Source organism: Globicephala melas, chromosome 13 (genome assembly GCF_963455315.2).
Source record: "Globicephala melas chromosome 13, mGloMel1.2, whole genome shotgun sequence".
Lineage (NCBI taxonomy): Eukaryota > Metazoa > Chordata > Mammalia > Artiodactyla > Delphinidae > Globicephala > Globicephala melas.
The window spans coordinates 71,818,156-71,838,702 of record NC_083326.1 but is presented as its reverse complement, the minus strand read 5'-3'; the positions used below and the strand labels follow the sequence as shown (position 1 = coordinate 71,838,702).

At 45.8% G+C, this 20,547-nt stretch overlaps 1 protein-coding gene and 1 non-coding gene across 4 annotated transcripts in view; both read left to right on the top strand.

The window, feature by feature from the left end:
- The first annotated feature begins 10,863 nt into the window (after nucleotides 1-10,863).
- On the top strand, nucleotides 10,864-10,936 carry TRNAE-UUC (transfer RNA glutamic acid (anticodon UUC)). The gene has a single exon. It is a non-coding gene; the product is annotated as a tRNA-Glu (tRNA).
- A 2,281-nt stretch (nucleotides 10,937-13,217) lies between these two features.
- CORO1C (coronin 1C) overlaps nucleotides 13,218-20,547 on the top strand; it is an 83,970-nt gene continuing 76,640 nt past the window's right edge. Inside the window, exon 1 of one of the 3 annotated variants that reach the window (XM_030860643.2) lies at nucleotides 13,218-13,356. In XM_030860643.2, coding sequence (XP_030716503.1) covers nucleotides 13,254-13,356 — 103 coding nt within the window. In that variant the 5' untranslated portion in view covers nucleotides 13,218-13,253. Of the gene's footprint in view, nucleotides 13,357-13,654; nucleotides 13,779-13,960; nucleotides 13,983-20,547 lie in introns of those variants that run through there. The other 2 variants (XM_030860646.2, XM_060310028.1) reach the window with 2 other exon arrangements.

Here is a 20,547-nt window from a genome sequence, read left to right as displayed (position 1 = left end):
AAGTTATAAAAGGCATTGCAGCTTCTGTCTTGGTCTCTTGAATCTCTCGATCTGGGGAAGCCAACCGCCATGTCTGAGGACACTCAATCAGACCTGAGGAGGAACTGAGGCCTCCCACCAACAGCCCCACCTGCTTGTCAACCATGCAGGTGGACCAACTTGGAAATGGGAGTGGGGTCTCAGGCAAGCCTTTTGCTGACTGCAGCCCTGGCTTTCATCTGACTGCAACCTCATGAGAAGCCCTGAGCCAGAGCCACGCAGGGAGGTTGCTTCCAAATCCCCAGCCCACAAGACATGATAAATGATTTTGCTGTTTTAAGCCAATATGTTATGGTTGATTTGTTTCACAGCCGTAGATAACTAATATACTAAACCAAAGACTAGAGCATTCTTTAGACTCATGATGCAGAATGCCATTTTTTTCTTTCCTTTTTATTATTTTTTAAAATTTTTATTGGGGTATAGCTACCACGTACTTTATTTTTTTTAATTTAATGTATTTATTTAGGCTGCACTGGGTCTTCATTGTGGTGCACGGGCTTCTCTAGTTGCCGCCTGCGGGCTGTAGAGTACACGGGTTCAGTAGTTGTGGCGCGCGTGCTTAGTTGCGGTATGTAGGATCTTAGTTCCCTGACCAGGGATCGAACCCGGGCCCCCTGCATAGGGAGCGGGGAGTCTTAACCACTGGACCACCAGGGAAGTCCCCATCTTTCCTTTTTATATTGCCAGATTGTCAGCACTTACTTTGACATGTAATTGACCTGGTGGTCTAAAGTGACCTCTTGATAGGAGATCCTATCAGCTCTGGGCATGTGGAGTACATTTGGAAAGCCCCGTACGTGACCAACAGCCCTTTCCAAACTGTTCCCATGTGAAGATTGGTTTTTGATTTGTGGCCGTGAGCCCTTCCAGGGAGAGATGTCCACAGCTTGCTTCTGTGGCCAGCTAAACCATCTAATAACCTGAGCCGGGCAGCAGAGAAAGCCCAGTCTGTTGTCAGTGAATTGCTCCTTGCTTTCTCTGAATTCTCAAAAGCTTTTTAAGGAGTGGAAGCAAAAACATCTGGCTCGCAAAGGAATATTTCATCAGAGGCCATGCAACCAGGATATGGGTTATCATGAGCAAGGCGGCTTCCATTTCTCTGGCACATGTGCTCAAAAGATTCCCCACGTGATGCGCAGACCCGAGGAACCTGCCTGAGCGCTTGGAGAGATACCAAGCGCTCCATTCATTCAGTCGTTGGTATGCTCAGTAAATATTTATTTAGCATTTCAGACACTGTTGAGACAGTTCGAAGGAGTGTAAGTTATAGTTTTTGTGCTTGAAGTTATTCACAGAGGCAGCAGATGGAGTAAAAAGTCCACAGTTGTTATAGTTTGTACTGGGTTCAAATCCCAGCTAGCCTGTCTACAAGCTTTGTGACACAGGACAGGTTTCTGCACCTTTCTGAGCCTCAGTTTCCTCTTCTAAAAGGAAAAGATAATAGTATTTATTTGCAGTGGTTTGAGGATTAAATGAGATATGCCTATGAAACAGTACTGGACCTGGATCCTGGCATGAATTAACAAGTACTGAGTTTATTACTGTTGGTAGTAAAAGGTCCTGCAGTGCCTCGAATGAGCCCACATCACAAAATAAGACAGACTCCTATTTGAATCCCAACTGTGTGCTGTGGATCAAATGCCTGTACCACTCAGAGCCTCAGTTCTTGACCTGTAGACTAGGCATAATCAATGTACCTTGCTGGGTGGTGGTGCAGATTAAATAAGGCAATGTCTGCATATGGACACAGCACACGGGAGACCCGTAGTATATGGTACTATCTCTGTGAGGGAAGATGATCAGAAAAGCAAATTATTCCAACGCAGTGTAATAAATGTTGTAACAAGGTCTTTCCCTTGGGTTTTGAAGGCTGGGTGTGGATTTCTGAGGAACCATCCTGCAATCCATTTGTGTAGCTAGGAACTTAAAGAGCGAGTCCTCATTTGACTTTGGGGCAGGAACTCTGGCTGCAGAGGCAGGACCCTGGGTGGTGGGCAGATGGTCCTGGAACTTCCAGGCATGATGGAGTTGTCATCAGAGTCCGTCAGGCTAGGGTCCACGATTCGGCTCACCGTCGACTTAGCTAAGTGAAATTAATCAGTGCAGTCACCTCTTTGAGCCTCATCACTGCTTCATCCGTAAAGTAGTGTTAATGATGACAGCTGGCATGCACTGAGTGCCAGCTACATGCTGGACCTTGTTTTCAGTACTTTATATTCATTAATGCGCTTAGTCTTCATACCAGCCCCATGAAGCAGCTGCTATTATCACACCCCCATTTTACAGATGGGGAAGGTGTGGCACAGGGAAGTTAGATCTCCTGTTGGTAAAAAGGCCCGGCCAGGATTTAAACCCGGGCGATCTGAGTCCTCAGCCAGTGCTCTTTCAACTCTGTAGCTTTAGATCCACATGATGGGGTTTAGGGAAGGATAAAATTAGGCAACGCATAAAGAGAGCTGTACCCAGAGTCTGTAACATAGGTTATGCCCTGTAAAGGGAGTTGCTGGGTACTTTTTTTTGCTATTTTATTCCATCTTGTACAAGCAAAGTATTTTTTCATTCATACATATTTTAGAAAGGTCATACATCCCCCTAATGCCGCCATCAGATACACAGAAGAGGTGGCTAGGACACAGAGGGGACTGGTGAACATTTGAGGGTCCCCCGGTGAATGGTAGGGTCTCGAAGAGTTTACATCCTCTAGCTTGTTGTGTGGGTGTCCACCCCATGCACCAGGCTAGACATATCTCTCCAGAGCTTCTGAGCAGTTGATTACAGGTCTTCCATGCTAATGAGGCCAAGGGCATGGCCCAGCTCTCCCAGCAGACCACTGAGCTGACCCAGTGAACACAGCTGTCACCCTGCCAGCTGTCTTATCAATAATTGGCCCTATAGGAATTCCCTGGCAGTCCAGAGGTTAGGATTTCAAGCTTTCGCTGCTGAGGGCCTGGGTTCCATCCCTGGTCAGGGAACTAAAATCCCATAAGCCACACGGTGTGGCCAAAGAAAAAAAAAGTTGGTCCTGCATCAGGGGGCCAGAGATGTCAGAAGGTGCCTCACTGCATGGTGTAGGGGAAAGAGACTGTGTGTTGGCTCCATGACCTCAGGCAAGCCTCTCTGAGCCTCAGTTTCTTTGTCTGGAAAGTGGGAGGATGAGGGCTATGTATCAGTTACCTACTGCTGTATAACAAACCATCCCAAAATGTTAGTGGCTTAAAACAATATATATTATTTAGGTGACCATTCTGGGGGCTGGATGGCTGTAGGTTTGTGCTTACATCTGTGGTCAGCTGGAAGGTTGGCTCATGGCGAGATGGTCTAGGATGTCCTCACTCATACGTCTGGTGGTTGGCAGCTTCTGGCTGGGATGTCTGGGCCTTGGGACTCTCACCATCAAGCAGGCTAGCTGCTTCTTCCTGGGTGGCTGGGATCCAAGGACAACAAGACAAGGCAAGCTCCACACAGTTTTCAAGCATTTCCATGTGTTGTGTTTGCTCATGTCCCATTGGCCAAGGCCAGTCACATGGTTAAAGCCAGAGCCAGAGTGGAGAGCAGCTAGCTCCACAGGGCATGGCTAGATGGAGGAGAATAATTTGCATTTTTACAATCTACCACAGTGGCCCTGGCAGAGATATTGGAAAGAACAAATGAAAAATGATGGGATTTTGAACAGTAATTAAGATCATAGAAATCATTTATTGGCACATCTGGGCTCAAAGCATGTTGAGTGAACAATGCTCACTTTCCAGACGAGGGAACTGGGGTTCAGAGAGGTTGATAACTTACCTAGAGCCACACAGCTAATTAGAGTGAAAGAGCTGGACTCTGAGCCCAGGGCTGATTCCAAAGCTCACGTTCATAGCTTTCCCTTCTGCTGCTTTTCCGAACACAGAAGAAAATGTAGTTCAGTACAGACATGAATAGGGACTCATAGAAGCCTCTATGTGGGTTACAAACCCCATTTCTCCTGTCCCACCTTGGAGGTCTGGCCTCCTTTCAAAGAAGTGCTCGTCATCTGAAGTCCTAGACTGAACACAGTTGAGCCTGGCACAGAGTAGAAACCAGAAAGCATTTGCTTGAATAAAAGCTATTGCCACCCATTCCCTTAAGAATTTCAGCATCATGCAGACGCGGAGGGAGAGCTGCCTAGACTCCCATATCGCACGGTTCCTTCCTGCTACTTGCAATTTTGGTGGCAAGAGTGTCTGTGTTTTGTTTCACAGCGTTCGTTCTCCCATCTCAGCCATTTATTCTCGCCTCTCAGAAAAGGAGGTGCACTTCCTTGGGGAGAGAGATGATCTTACACCCAATTTTTCTGCTGGGAAAGGCAGCAGCTGATGGGGGCTACGATCAAAACCTGTAAATGGAAAGGGAACAAAATCCAAACCACTTGACAGAGGGGGTCCCGTGGCCCTGAGGACCCCAGTCTGGTGTGATTTCTCTCTGTGTGTTCAGGGATTCCTGATTCTGTAGGAGAGCACGGTGTCCTTGAAATTCCAAGTGCAGCCCTGATGCTGGAGAGTGGGAGCATGGGGCCTTCCTGCAATTGGTTTCTTTTGTTTCCATCAAGTCAGAAACTCAACTTGATTCTTTTTTTTACTTTTGACCACGCTGTGCAGCTTGCGGGATCTTAGGATCTTGATTCTGCAGGATGGAGTCATAATCTCAAGTTCCCTCCTTTCCTGGAGCCTCAGTTTCCTCTTCTGTAAGATTGGCATGTAATAGGCCCTATCTCCTAGGATTGCTGTGAGGATTACGCGAGATCTTTCCTATAAAGCCCCTAGCCCAGCTAGACTTAATAAGGCTCCATATATCTGAGCCCTGGGTTTCTCAGTCTCACCACTACCAACTCCTGGGACCTAAGATTTCTTTCTTGTGGGCTGGGATGGAGGCTGTCCTGTGCATTGCAGGATATCAAGCACTATTCCTGGCCTATACACACTAGACGCCAGTAGCACCCTCCTAGTTGTGACAACCAAAAATGTCTCCAGACATTGCCAAATGTCCCTGTGGAGGGACATTTGGAGGGGGAGGTGGGGAGCAAAACTGCCCCAGGTTGAGAACCTCTGGTCTAAGCCTTTATTGTTGTTACTAATGAACACTAATTCCCTTTTTGTGTGAGTCTGAGGCATCTGATTTGGGAGGGGCAGCCAGGTTGAGCTTTGGAAGCTGCAGCTCATGCCGCTGCAGACAGTTGCAAGGTTTACTACCTCAATAATGAGATTTACGCGGATGAGTGAGCACTTTTTGTGCCAAGGTTCATGTTTAAATTTTGAAAAATCTTCACAGGAGCATTGTCTGGAAATTCTTCCAGCTAGGGTCTGCTGAGGTTGTCAAAAGGTGACATTGGGCTTGGGGTCTTGATAGAACACCTTGAATTGATAGAATTCCTCCTCCCCCTTCAAAAATGAGAATTTTTTCCCAATTTTATGCCGTTGAATGCAGTTTGCAAAAGAAGTAGGAAACACAGGACAGGAAATGGAAAAAGGAGACTCACCCATAACTGGAATCCTGTCACTCAGAGATAATTTCTGTTACAATCTGTGTAAAGAAAATTACAGGCCAATATCATTGATGAACAGACGCAAAAATACTATTTTTTTAAATTAAATTTATTTATTTATTTTTGGCTGCGTTGGGTCTTCGTTGCTGCGCGCGGGCTTTCTCTAGTTGTGGCGAGCGGGCGCTACTCTTCGTTGTGGTGCATGGGCTTCTCATTGTGGTGGCTTCATTGTTGCGGAGCACAGGCTCTAGGCATGCGGGCTTCAGTAGTTGTGGCACGTGGGCTCAGTAGTTGTGACACGTGGGCTCTAAAGCGCAGGCTCAGTAGTTGTGGCGCGTGGGCTTAGTTGCTCCATGGCATGTGGGATCTTCCTGGACCAGGGCTCGAACCCGTGTCCCCTGCATTGGCAGGCAGATTCTTAACCACTGCGCCACCAGGGAAGTCCTCCAAAATACTATTACAAAATGTGTGTGTGTGTGTGTGTTTTATAAAAATAGGACATACTGTTTTCCGGCCTGCCTTTTTCATCTAACAGCATCTGGAACATTTTTACATACCATTAAGCAACAAATATTCTTCCATGAAATTCTTTTATTTTTCCTGCTTAAGAACTTCCTGTGACTCCTGGAGGCCTGGAAATAGTCAGGATTCATAGGGGGAAAAGGATGAGGCCACACTCCCTGATTCGTGCTGTACAGGAGTTACGTGGAGACATGGAGGCAGAGACCATAGATCCCATGAAAGGAGAGGGCAGTGCTTGGGTTCTGGGAAGTCATTTTTGCCTCCGGGGAGAGGTACTGACGTTTTTGGCTGCTGTGCGTTCTCTCCTGTGCCTAGCCCCATCTGTCTTTTTGATTGTATCCTTCATTTATAGCATCCTGTCCAGTCCCTGCCCTGGAATGCATCTCCTCTGGTTGTTTGTGTCAAGGGCTGTTTCCCTAGCAGACAGTCGTGTGATAAACATTCTTCCACGTATACAGTTGATCCTCATTATTTGCAAATTCAACAACTCCTCGTTAAAATTTGTGACCCCAAAAGCCATACTCGTGGTCCTTTTGTAGTCATTTGTGGGCATGTGCATGCACAGAGTGGAGGAAAATTTGTCACCCAGTGCACACGTTGCCAGCTGAGGTTGAATGAGGCAAAGCTCTGTCTTGTTTCAGCTTGTACTGTAAACAAGTATCCTTTCCTGGTATATTTAGTGCCACATTTTTAGCCTTTGTGTGTTTTGGCATGATTTTGCTACTTAAAATGGCCCCTAAGCATAGTGATAAAGTGCTGTCTAGGGTTCCTAAGGACAAGAAGGCTGTGATGTGCCTTATGGAGGAAGTATATGTGTTAGATTAGCTTCATTCAGACGTGAGTTATGGTGCTATTGGCTGTGAGTTCAGTGTTAACAAATCAAATACATATATGTATAAAATTCAGCAATGTACAGTACATATTAAATAAGGTGTCTTTAAACCAAAGCACACATAAAACCAGGTTATATATTGATTGGTTGGCAAAAATGTGGCCAGAAGCCTGTAGGAACCTAACCTTTTATTTCCCCTAGGAGCAATGATTCAATATTCACTTGCTCAGTGTTTCTGTTGACTTTATAGAATATAACTACATAGAATAATGAGAATTGATTGTATCTTTGCATGTCACCATGATTATTGCCTTAGGATAAATTTCTGACAGTGGAATTACTGAGCCTGAGTAGAATACCTGTTCTGAGGTCAAGTTTGTATCAGTTAGTTCCTGCTGTGTAACAAACCTCTGTTTCCACCTCTGTAAAATGCTGATTTAAAAAAGCCATATTAGGGCTTCCCTGGTGGCGCAGTGGTTAAGAATCTGCCTGCCAATGCAGGGGACATGGGTTCGAGGTTTGGTCCGGGAATATCCCACATGCCACGGAGCAACTAAGCCCATGCACCACAACTACTGAGCCCGCGCTCTAGAGCCTGCAAACCACAACTACTGAAGCCTGTGCACCTGAAGCCCGTGCCCCGCAACAAGAGAAGCTACCGCAAGCCCACGCCACTGCAATGAACAGTAGCCCCTGCTCACTGCAACTAGAGAAAACCTGCACATAGCAACAAAGACCCAACACAGACAAAAGTAAATAAAATAAATAAAAAATTTTAAAAGCCATATTATTTCTCATCAGCTTAGTATGAGGATTCAAAGAGTTAGTGCCTAGCAAGTTAGTAACACTGGGCCTGGTGAGGACTAAGTGCTTAATAAATACAAGCTCCATCATAGTGTTTATTTGTATTAAAGATCTGTGACAGGTACTCTCACAAACACAATCACAGGTTAGTATTATTTCTCCCCATTAAAGAGATGAGGAAACTGAAGCCCAGGGAGGTAACATAAGTTGTCCAAGATGTCCGAGCCAGGAAGTGGCAGGGCCAGTCATTACATCAGGGCTTCTACCAGCAACTCAATTCAGCAGGGCTATTGTGCATGGACTTAGCCTCCAGCACATGCCAGGCCCTAAGCCAAGCATGCAAGTTGCATTTTCTTCATAGATACATTTTCTCATGGATGCTCCCACAACACCAGTAGGACAAAAATTAATCCAACATGGATCACAGACTTAGATGTGAAATGTAAAATTATAAAACTTTTAGTGAAAGCATAAGAGAGGGACATCCCTGGTGGTCCAGTGCTTAAGACTCTGCACTTCCACTGCAGGGAGCACTGGCTCAGTTCCTGGTCAGGGAAGTAAGATCCCACATGCCGTGTGGTGCGGCCAAAAAAAAAAAAAAAAAAGCCTTGGAGAAAATCTTTGGGATACATGCAAAGCATTCTTAGATCTAACACCGAAGCATGATTCCTAAAAGGAAAAATTGATAAATTGGTCTTCATCAAAATTGAAAACATTTTTTTCTGTGAAAGACTCCATTAAGAGGATGAAAAAACATAAAGCAAACTACAGACTGGGAGAAAATATTTGCAAACCACATATCCAGCAAAGGACTAGCATGTAGAATATATACATATATATAATGCTCAAAACTCAACAGTAAAAAACCAAACAGTCCCATTTAAAAATGGCAGAAGAGGGCTTCCCTGGTGTCACAGTGGTTAAGAATCCACGTGCCAATGCAGGAGACATGGGTTTGAGCCCTGGCCCAGGAAGATCCCACATGCTGCGGAGCAACTAAGTCTGTGTGCCACAACTACTGAGCCAGTGCTCTAGAGCCCACGAGCCACAACTACTGAGCCCACATGCCGCAACTACTGAAGCCTGCGCACCTAGAGCCTGTGCTTCTCATCAAGAGAAGCCACAGCAATAAGCCTGCGCACCGCAACGAAGAGTAGCCCCGGCTCGCCGCAACTAGAGAAAAGCCCGCATGCAGCAACAAAGACGCAATGCAGCCAAAAATAAATAAAATAAATAAATAAATATATTTAAAAAAAATAAATAAAAAGGCAGAAGACACGAAGAGATATACAGATGGCAATAAGTACATGAAAAGATTTTCAACAGCATTAGCCATTAGGGAAATGCAAATTAAAACCACAACGAGGTATCACTATATACCTATCAGAAAGGCTAAAATAAAAAATAGCGACAACACCAAAGGCTGGTGAAGATGTGGAGAAACTGGATGCCTCGTAGATTGCAGGTGGGTGGGACTGTAATATGATACGGTCACTCTGGAGAAGAGTTTGGCAGCTTCTCAGAATACTAAACATACAATTACACCCATACCTCATTTTATTGTGCTTCACTTTATTGCATTTTTTACAAATTGAAGGTGCGTGGCAACCCTGCATCGAGCAAGTCTACAGTGCCATTTTGCCAATAGCATTTGTTCACTTCATGTCTCTGTGTCATATTTTGGTAATTCTTGCAATATTTCAAACTTCTTCATTATTATTACTATATTTGTTACGGTGATCTGTGGTCAGTGATCTTTGATGTGACTATTGCAAAAAGATTATAACTCGCTGAAGGCTCAGATGATGATTAGCATATTTTAGCAATAAAGTGTTTTTAAATTAAGGTATGTACATTGTTTTTTAGACATAATGCTATTGCACACTTAATAGACTATAGTACAGTGTAAACATAACTTTTATATGTTCTGGGAAACCAAAAAGTTTGTGTGACTGGCTTTATTGTGATATTTTCTTCATTGTGGTGGTCTGGAACCAAACCCGCAATATCTCTGAGGTCTGCCTGTACCATACGACCCAGCAATAGTACTACTGGACATTTTTCACAAAGAAATGAAGACTTACGTTCACACAAAAACCTGTACATGAATGTGTATAATGTTCATAGCAGCTTTGTTCATAATAAACCGCCCCAAACTGGAAACGACCCAGATGTCCTTCAATGGGAGAAGGGTTAAACAAACTCTGCTCTATCTGTGGAATACTTCTCAGCAATAATAAGGAACAAAAGGGACTTCCCTGGTGGCTCAGTGGTTAAGAATCTGCCTGCCAATGCAGGGGGGATCCCTGGTACAGGAAGATCCCACATGCCGCAATTAAGCCCACGTGCCACAATTACTGAGCCTGCGCTCTAGAGCCTGTGAGCCACAACTATTGAAGCCCGTGCGCCTAGAGCCCCTGCTCTGCAACAAAAGAAGCCACCACAATGAGAAGCCCATGCACCGCAACAAAGAGTAGCCCCTGCTCGCTGCAACTAGAGAAAGCAGCAACGAGACCCAACACAGCCAAAAATAAATAAATAAATTTATTAAAAAAAAAAGAACGAAAGAAAAATGAAAAGATAACAGCAACAAAAAATAATAAGGAACAAACATGTAACAACCTTGATGCATCTCCAGAGATTTACACTGAGAAAAACCAGTCCCCAAAGGTTGCACACTATACGACTTCATTTGTCATTCTTGAAATGACAAAATTATAGAAACTGAGAACAGATGAGCAGTTGCCAGAAGCTAAGGAGGGGATGGGGGCAGGAAGAAAGTGGGTGTGGCTATGGGTGTGGGTGTGAGAGGTCCTCCTGTTGATGGAAATGTTCTGTATATTGTATCAAGATATCAATATCCAGAGTGTGATATTATATACTATAGTGTTTTGTTAACCTCTTTATTGAAGTATAATTGCTTTACAATGGTGTGTTAGTTTCTGCTGTATAACAAAGTAAATCAGCTATACATATACATATATCCCCATATCTCCTCCCTCTTGCGTCTCCCTATACTATAGTTTTGCAAGATGTTAACCACTGGGGGAAACTCGTAAAGGGTACATGTGATCTCTTTGTATTATTTCTTATACTTGCATGTGAACCTACAATTATCTCAAAATCTAACATTTACTTAAAAAAAGGCATCCCAGGGAATTCCCTGGTGGTCCAGTGGTTAGGACTCTGCACTTTCACCGCAGGGGGCCCAGGTTCGATCCCTGGTCAGGGAACTAAGATCCCACATGCCTCACCTTGTGGCATGGCCAAGAAAAAAAAAAAAAAAGGCATCCCATACTATTATATACAGAATGGATAAACAACAGGGTCCTACTGTATAGCACAGGGAACTATATTCAATATCCTGTGATAAACTCTAATGGAAAAGAATATGAAAAAGTATGTGTATATATGTATAACTGAATCACTTTGCTGTACAGTAGAAATTAACACAATATATTTTTTTGAATTTTTGAATTTTATTTATTTTTTATACAGCAGGTTCTTATTAGTTATCCATTTTATACACATCGGATTAGTAATCTGAGATTACTTCCAGTCACTCATTTAATTAATAGTATTATTATTTGTAAATGCTTCCACAGGGCTAATCCACTCAGCTTCCATGTTGCCCTGGCAACCTAAGGCTAAGGTCTCCATTTGCTACTAAGAGAAACTAGAAAAATGATTTGCTTAGGAGCTTCCAAATGCAGGTCCCACAGTTCTTTCTTCTTCATATAAGACCTGGCCTGTGTATCATGTGGGGTATGGAATCATTTTTCTTTTTCCTGATCATTAAATTCATCTTCATCTAGCATCAATCTTTTAAGGCTACTTCAGAAATCAGGTTTTGAGAGCAGGAAAAGACTCTCAAATCCAGCATCTTACCTGGACCTGAATCTCTCCATTTAGGGCCAGTTTGGACAGAACCAAGGTTTCCTTTCCGGCCCACGAAGGAAAGGAATTCAAGAACAATGGGATGATGGGGGAGGAGGGGTTTGCAAAGAGTTATGCAATTTTCCAGCTGCTTCTGGGAGTAGCAGCTCTCCACTGACCACATTTGGGTCAGGTGTGGTGAGGTGGCATTGCTTCTGGCTTTAGATGCTTTCTGTGCAAGAATCACCTCCCCCACCTTAAGGATAAAACTGGAAGGCAAAGGCCTTGGGATCTTTCTCAGCGTATTCTATGGTTGCAGTATGGTGGTGTCATCCTGGGGGAATTGATGTCCTGGGAAGTTTTACTTCTAATTTTATCATTTATAGAACTGGGAGATGGGAATCCACATGTTTTAAATACCTACTGTATGCCAGGCACTATGCTGGATACTTCACCATGATTTAATTCATTGAATCTAAACTCCTGAATCTTCAAAACCACTCTCTGAGGTAAGCATTTAGACGAATCCCACTGTATAGACGAGGCGAGCAGGGCACGGAGAGGGGAAGTGATTTGCCTGAGGTCACACAACTGGTAAGACGTGGAGCCTAGATTTAAAGCCGAGTCTGTCAGAATCTACAGTCCATGTTTTTCTCTTCTGTCATGCTGCCAGAGAGGCATCTTTAGTGTCATGACTAACTGACGGCTTATGCCGAGTCAGGCACCCTGCTAAGTGTATTACTAACCAGGAGCTCATGGAATCCTTCCCAAGGTGCATCTGCTATTATCCCTATTTTACTGATGAAGAAACTGAGGCTTAGAGAGAAGTAATTTGCTGTGATAGCTGTTTTGGTTCAGGTGGGCCCTGATTTACATAACACATATTTCTGTGGCTGATGCTTAACATGAAAAATTCCCCCGCTGTGAACTGCAAAAAGGCCTTGGTTTGGGAAGTAAATAGCCTACCCCATCAGCAGGTCTGCTTTGTTCATTCAGTTCATCAGTCCCAGTTTCCCCAAACCTTGGCATTTCAGAGCTCGGTATGTGAGAAAGGAACTCTGGCTATAAAGAGGACAACTTCACGCTACAGGTCAGGAGATTCAGGCCCACAGAGATGAAGGGAACTGCCTCAGGACACACAGTCTGACAGCAACAGAGATGGACTGGAATCCCGGTGCTCTGACTTTCAGGCCTGGGCCGCCCAGTTATTAAGAGAGGGTCTTTGGCCAGGAAAAAGAAGGGAGGGACCCTGTATCCTTCATTTCCTCACCTGCGAAATTGGGTCAAGATAGGCCCTTCTGTGTAGTGGGGGGGGGATATGTGGGTGTGGTCCGGCCTAGGGGCCGCCACCTTGTGCTAGCAAAGTGACAAGGTCTAGTGGAAGGAGGATCATAGCGTCGCGAATCCCCAGAAGTGGTGGTGGGAGGGTGTGAGGGCAGCAGAAGCGGAACTTCGGGAGCCAGAGGCGGGGATTCGAGAATTCTGGGCGGGGCTTGGAGAATTAACGCTGTTAGATGGGCAGTGGGCGGGACTTGCGATGCTGCGAATAGGGTTACCAGCCCGTGGGCGGGGCTTCTAGAAATTGGGGCGGGGTTTGTGACGCAGAAGGGCCAGTTCTGAAGGAATGAGAGGGGAGCTGGGCTTAGGGAGCCAGGAGGCTGGCAAGGGGTTTGGATGGGGCAATGGGCGGGGTTCAGAGGAGCTGATGTTACGGTTTTAAGGGACTCTGGGGGAATTTTTGAGGAGCCGGGGGATGTGGCCCTGCCGAGCCGAACAGGTCAGTGGGCGGGGCTCTAAGGTAACCGCTCCTGGTTCTTTGGGGTCAGTGGGCCTGGCCCTCCGGCCACTCAGAGGACTAGCGGGCGGTGCTTGCACTTGGGCACCGCCTTCCTCCGCGGCACTCCTGCATCCCTCGGCGCGACCAGAGGGAGCGCTAGAAAGAGTGAGGCGTGGAACGCCGGGTGGGAAGCGGGCTTCCCCTCCCGGAAGTGGGCGTGGTGCTCCGCAACCTGGCGGCCCTGGTTGGGCGCGGTGCGGCGCGGGGGCGGGGCCTGCGTGCAGCGGCGGGGGCGGGGGCGGCTGTCCGCGCCCCTCCCCCGCGCGGCGCTCAGTGCCAGGCGGGAGGCGGTAGCGGTTGGAGGTTTCTCCGGGCTTTGCAGCGGGGACTTCGGCAGCGGCGCCTCAGGCACCTCAGCCCTGGTGAGCTGCGCGCGCCCGGCGGGGCGGATTGGGAGCGAGCCGGACGGGCGGACGGACCTGTCCTTTAAGCGTGTGCCGGCGCCGGCTGACAGGAGCGGGCGGGGCGTGGGACAGGGCCCGGTGGAGCGGACAGGGCTGGGTGGGCGCGCGCGGCGCGGATCCTTGGGCCGGGGGTCCGCCCTGGCCGGTGTACATGGGATAGGGGTAGGGGCTGCCGCGGGAGACTTGGGATCCGGGGGGGGAGGGAGTTGGGGACCGAACCGGTCGGCCTGGGGAGAGTGAGCCCAGGTTCCTGTGGGGAGGAGGCTGCCCTGGGGAGACTTTTAGGGATCCGGAACCCTGGCCGGGCGAGGAGCTGAGGGGGGACGAGGCTGCCCCGGGAAGAATTTTAGGGGTCAGGGCTCCGCCAGCTTGGGTGGGGTCTTGGGTGGGGAGGGGCTGCTAGAGGCTAGGGCGCAGAGCCCGGGGGGCGCCAGGCCTGGGAGGCGGGACTTGAGCCGCCCTGGGGAGCGAGTGGGTGGGGGGTGGCTAGGGGCCGGGCTCACGTGGCGCCGGGGGGAGCTGGTCCCTGCGTGGGAGGGGCGAGGGCGGTGGTCCGGCCTGGGGGTTGCCAGCTTTGGGGTGCGAGGCCGGCTCTGGGCCCTGAAGAGCTGGGTTGGGGGTCGGGAAGGGTGGGGCAGGGCTGAAGCTGGGGTGATGTGGGTGGGGGCGACTCGGGAGGAGGATGAGCCGGGCGTTGGGAGCGGAGGGCTGGGAGTGGCGGGGGAGGGGCGGGGGGGCGGGTTGGGAGAGGAAGAATGGGGCAGGAAGGCTGCAGGGTCGGGGGCCTGGAGCGTCCGCGTGAACTGGGTGATTCAGAGATACGCTCGCCTAAGAGCGGAGCAGCTGGCGAGGGACGCAGTAAGAAGGAGCGAGGTGCAGGTGGGGCTCCGCTGCGCCTAAATGACTGAGGATGAACTCAGACGTAGAGGTTGGAAATGCAGGGACCGAGCCCTCTCCCGCCTGTACACACAGGCGCGCGCACACAGCTCTGTGTCTCTCAAATGACTTGAATGTGTTGGGAAGTGGCAGGCTGCGGGGAGAGCCGAGAAGAAAGGGGCTTCCTCTTGCAGGGAGGCGCTGGCCCTGCCGTCCTTTTTTGGGAGTGTTCAAAGGGTTTTTGATTGCTGGAAAAGGAAACGTACGCTTTACTGCATCGCGGTTTAGAATCACATCCTATATTTGGCCTTAATGTAGGCTGTCCTTGTTTTGTGGTGTCTGAAGTCCTTGCTCTACATGTTGCAAACGTGGGATTCAGTGTGAGAAGCAAATTGCAAGTCGCTCATCTCCCCCAGGAGAGCAAGAGGCCTTTCTTTCCTATAATACATTAAAACAGAATTGAATATAGTGCGTGTTTTTAAACTGGTACTCGGTGGCGAATGTGTTTACTTTTGCAAATAGTTATCACAAAATATAATATGAGGCCGTCTCACTGCAGCCTTCCTGCCCGGGATTACATCCTCAAACAGTACTTGTAGGGCTCGTAGTCACTCTGTGTAATAATGCATTTCATTGTCCTTATCTGGCAGAGCTCTCCTGACACCAGGGCCTGCTAGAATAGACAGAAACATGATTAAGTATAAGCAGTTGCTTTGCACCGTCTGTTCAGTTGTGAAGGCAAATAGATATCTGTTTATATGACTGCACTCTCTTCATTCCCTATAAAATGGAAGAAATGGGAAAAATCTATTTTGGACTTGATTCTGTATATTTCAGAAAACTAAGGAAACTAATTTTTTTTTTTTTGGCTTGGAGGTACATTTCAGAGTCACAATGTTTGGATATGAAGCCTAATAGTAACTTGGGTCTGAGAGGTTGCATAAATAAATAGGGGGGGAAAGTGAAATAAAAGTGGGAATTGTATATTAGGCCTTGAGGTGCCATGTTTTGTGGTAAATGTCGTGTGTACTGGGTATAAAGGTTGGGTACACACCTTTTTGACAAATCTGGAATGTGCCCTGTCCGTATTTGTTTTTCATTATTTGCGGAAGGTACATGAAAGCTTGATGGATTCTAATAGACGCATACCAATGAGAGATCACTGCACAAAGTATTGAATTTTTCATGATCATTTGTTACTTTACCTGTAGATTGTGCTAATCAGAAGTTATGTCTATTACTTTATATATAATTTGGGATTAGATTCAGGGTTGACGGGACTTTCGGTGTGTGTGCTACTTCATTATTTTTTTTAAAAATTGAGGTATAATTGACATGTAACATTATGTTAGTTTCAGGTGTACAACATAATGATCTGATATTTGTATACACTGAAATGGTCACCACAATAAGCCTAGTTACGGTGTGTCACCATACAGAGTTACTTTTATTTATTTTGTGACGAGAACTTTTAAGATTTATTCTCTTGGCAACTTTCAAATACGCACTGCATTATTATTGACTATAGTCACCGTGTTGTCCATTACATCCCATGACTTAATTCATTTTATAACTGGAAGTTTGTACTTCTTGACTTCCTTCACCCATGACATACAACACTTTTTAAATACTTGGATTTTTTTGATGTAAGTTTTATGCTTAACGCAGCTGTCACTTTTGAGATTCACTCCAACCATGAGGAGAGTCACTCAGATGCCTATGAAACAGAACGTTCAAAAGGATAAGTGATCAGTTCTTTGTTATGTCACTGGGGGTGTGGAAATTCTGTATGATGGCGAATTATTTCTTAATACTTTGATTTGTCACAAACGGTGCTTTAGAAACATTATATTAACCAGGTTGTTTTACCTTTGACTTCTTTTTTCAGAGGTGGAACAATAATAAATTTGAGTGCCACTTTCAGATTCAGGGTACAAATCCTGTTGTTTCCTTTTGGTGACTTCCCAGTGTCACCTTATTCCTGTCAGAGCTCTTTTCTGACACTTGTATGTCTTTTTAAACTTAAGATGCCTTTTCTTTATTAAAACATGGAAATACTCATGAATATTTCAGTATGACCTAGTACCTAGAATGTTAAGTAATAGAATCTCTCTCGGTTTTCATTGCCCTAGTTCAGATGCTTTAAAATGAGTGAACAAGATTCTACACTGCTTTTGAGAGCTTATTTTGTATTTCAGTGGCACATAATGGAATCTTCTTTGTTTTATAACCACTTTATTGAGATATAATTTACATACCATACAGTTCACCCATTTAAAGTGTACAATTCAGCGGTTTTTAGTATATTCACAGTTGTGCAGTCATCACCACAATTTTATTTTTTTTTATTTTTTAATTTTTAAAAATATATTTATTTATTTTTGGCTACGTTGGGTCTTCATTGCTGTGTGCACGCTTTCTCTAGCTGCGGAGAGAGGGGGCTACTCTTCTTTGTAGTGCACGGGCTTCTCATTGTGGTGGCTTCTCTTGCTGCGGAGCACGGGCTCTAGGTGTGGGCTTCAGTAGCTGCGGCTCGCGGGCTCTAGAGTGCAGGTTCAATACTTGCGGCACACGGCTTAGTTGCTCCGTGGCATGTGGGATCTTCCCAGACCAGGCCTCGAATCTGTGTCCCATGTATTGGCAGGCAGATTCTTAACCACTGTGCCCCAAGGGATGTCCCACACCACAATTTTAGAACATTTTCATTGCCTCCAAAAGAAACCCCATACCCATTAACGGTCCCCCGCCCCCCTCCCCCCAATTCTTCTCCCTCACCTGCCCTAGGCAACCACTTATCTATTTTCTGTCTCTATGGATTTCCCTTGTTTTGGACATTTCATATAAATGGAATCATGCAATATGTGGTCTTTTGTGTCTTTTATTAAGCATAGTGTATTCAAGGTTTATCTATGTTGTAGCATGTATAAGTACTTCATTCTTTTTCTAATGGTTGAAAAATATTCCATTGTATGGATATATACCACATTTTGTTTTTCCATTCATCAGTTGGTGGATGTTTGGGTGTTTCTCCATTTTGGCGATTATGAATAATGCTGCTGTGAACATTTGTGTCCAAGTTTATGCGTGGATATATGTTTTGCTTTCTCTTGGGACTTACTGGGTCATATTGGTTACTCTGTGTTTAACTGTTAGAGGCGCTGCCAGACTTTTCCAAAGCAGTTGCACCATTTTACAATCCCACTAGCAGTGTATAAAGGTTTCCGTTTCTCTACATCCTTGCCAACACTTGTTATTCCCTGACTGTTTGATGCTAGCCATCCTAGTGGGTGTGAAGTGGTATCTCATTGTGGTTTTGATTTGCATTTCCCTAATGGCTAATGATGTCCAGCATCTTCTCAAGTCATTAGTGGACAATTGTATATTTTCTTTGGAGAAACCTCTGTTTAGATGCTTTTGCTCTTTTTAAAATTGGGTTATCTTTTTGTTGTTGAGTTATGAGTTATTTATATATTCTAGATACAAGTGCCTTATCAGATATATGACTTGCAAACATTTTCTACAGTTTGTGAGTTATCTTTTTTTTTTAAATAAATTTATTTGTTTGTTTGTTTTTGGCTATGCTGGGTCTTTGCTGCTGTGCACGGGCTTTCTCTAGTTGTGGAGAGCGGGGGCCACTCCTCGTTACGGTGTGCGGGCCTCTCATTGCGGTGGCTTGTCTTTGTTGCAGAGCACGGGCTCTAGGCGCGTGGGCTTCAGTAGTTGTGGCACATGGGCTCAGTAGTTGTGGCTCGCAGGGTCTAGAGCGCAGGCTCAGTAATTGTGGCGCACGGGCTTAGTGCTCCGTAGCATGTGGGATCTTCCTGGATCAGGGCTCAAACCTGTGTCCCCTGCATTGACAGGCAGATTCTTAACCACTGCACCACCAGGGAAGTCCTGAGTTGTCTTTTCACTTTCTTTTCTTTTTTAATTTAATTTAATTTATTTTTGGCTGCACTGGGTCTTTGTTGCTGCGCGTGGGCTTTCTCTAGTTGCAGCGAGCGGGGGCTACTCTTCCTTGCGGTGCACGTGCTTCTCATTGCAATGGCTTCTCTTGTTGCAGAGCACGGGCTCAAGGTACCTGGGCTTTCAGTAGTTGTGGCTCGAGGGCTCTAGAGTGCAGGCTCAGTAGTTGTGGCGCATGGGCTTAGTTGCTTCGTGGCATGTGGGATCTTCCTGGACCAGGGATCAAACTCGTGTCCCCTGAATTGGCAGGCGGACACTTAACCACTGCACCACCAGGGAAGTCCCTCCTTTCACTTTCTTGATGGTGTCCTTTGAAGTAGAGAAGTTTTTAATTTTGGTGAAGTTTAATTTATGCATAATGGAGTCCAAACTGATAATGAGTTAGAAATTATTTAGACCTTAAATCACATCCTCACTGGTAGTTTGGTTATATAAATTAAAATACAAATGTGAAAGGATTAGGGAAAGATTTGAGTTAGTTCTACATCAAAAAGGGTTCATCAGGGAACATGTCATTACCTGTTTAAATCCTCTCGTGGTCTCCCACCCCATTGTCTGTGGTTAAAGTTCAGACTTAATGTGGTGGTGGATGAGGACAGCTCTGATTTCAGCCTGTCTCATCTCTCACTGCTCCCCTTCCTGTGTTTTCATCTCCATTGCCACTCCCTGAACTGTCCAGCCTTAAGATCTTGTGATGCGCTTACTACTCGGCTCCCCTTACACCTGGTGAATCCCTCTTGTCCTTTGGGATTCTCCATGAAACCTTCCTTAGCCCTCACAGGCAGACATTGTCCCTGCTCTCATGCATCAGACATTCATCACTCCTGTCTGCTACGAGGAACTGGATTTGAACTTGAACCTACCGTCTGAAAGGTGCCTTCCCATAGAAGGCAGAATGTGGGAGAGAAATTCACATGGAAAGCAGACCGAGAGTGGTCTCTAGTGCCTACTGGATATTTGCTGAATGAAAGATTATTTTTATTGACGTTAACTGGAAAGATCCTGAGGTCAGTGGGTTTCTCTGGTTATTATTTACACCTTTGTTGCCTATGTTAAAATAACGTGAAGTACAGGGGTAATTCCTCTCTGCCTTTCTGGCACCCAATTCCAGCTCTTACCAAAAAATTGCTCAGATGTAAACTGAGTGTTTGAAACATTTTCCTGAGGGCAGAATATTCTTGTCCAGGTTCTTTCCCCCTAATAAACAGTGATGACTGGCGCACAGCCTTCTCAGCAGGGCAGATGGCCAGGGAGCACATTTGGTTTGGGATGATTTACCAAGACCAAATGCAGCAGGCTTAGCCTGGTGGTGTTGAGGCAGTCAGTGCTGGAACTACCCCAGTGCATGCCTGATGGTGGGTGTAAATTGGGTTTTAGAGGTGCATACTTCCTTCCTTTTCATTCTTTTGTTCGTGCTATTGCTTCTCTCAGAGCATCTGGTTAATACTTTAATTAAAAATACTGCACTTAGTATCTTCTTGAGAATTAGGAGAAACCTAATTCTCCAGTTGGCCATTTGGGGTATGTTTTCTGTGTGTTCACTGAAGTGATTGGATTGTGGCAAGGCAGTAAAAAGAAAAATAAATTTCAAATTTGTTCTTTGTCTCCTTAGGCTCAATGAGCTATCTGTACTTACATAGTTTCTTGCTCTAAGAGTTCTGTCTAGAGAAATTGAGGCAATGAAGGGTGCAGACCTTCAGAGCCAGACTGAGGTGGGTTTCACTCTCTGCTATGATTTTGTCAATTAACCTACCTCCCTGAGCCTCTTCTGTAATATGGAGATGCTAACGGTACCTTGCTGGGTTTTGAGTAGACACCCAATAAATTTGTGTTCCCTTTGTCTTCACTCTTAAATGCCTGTTTTGGTTTTTTTTCTTAATTAATTTAT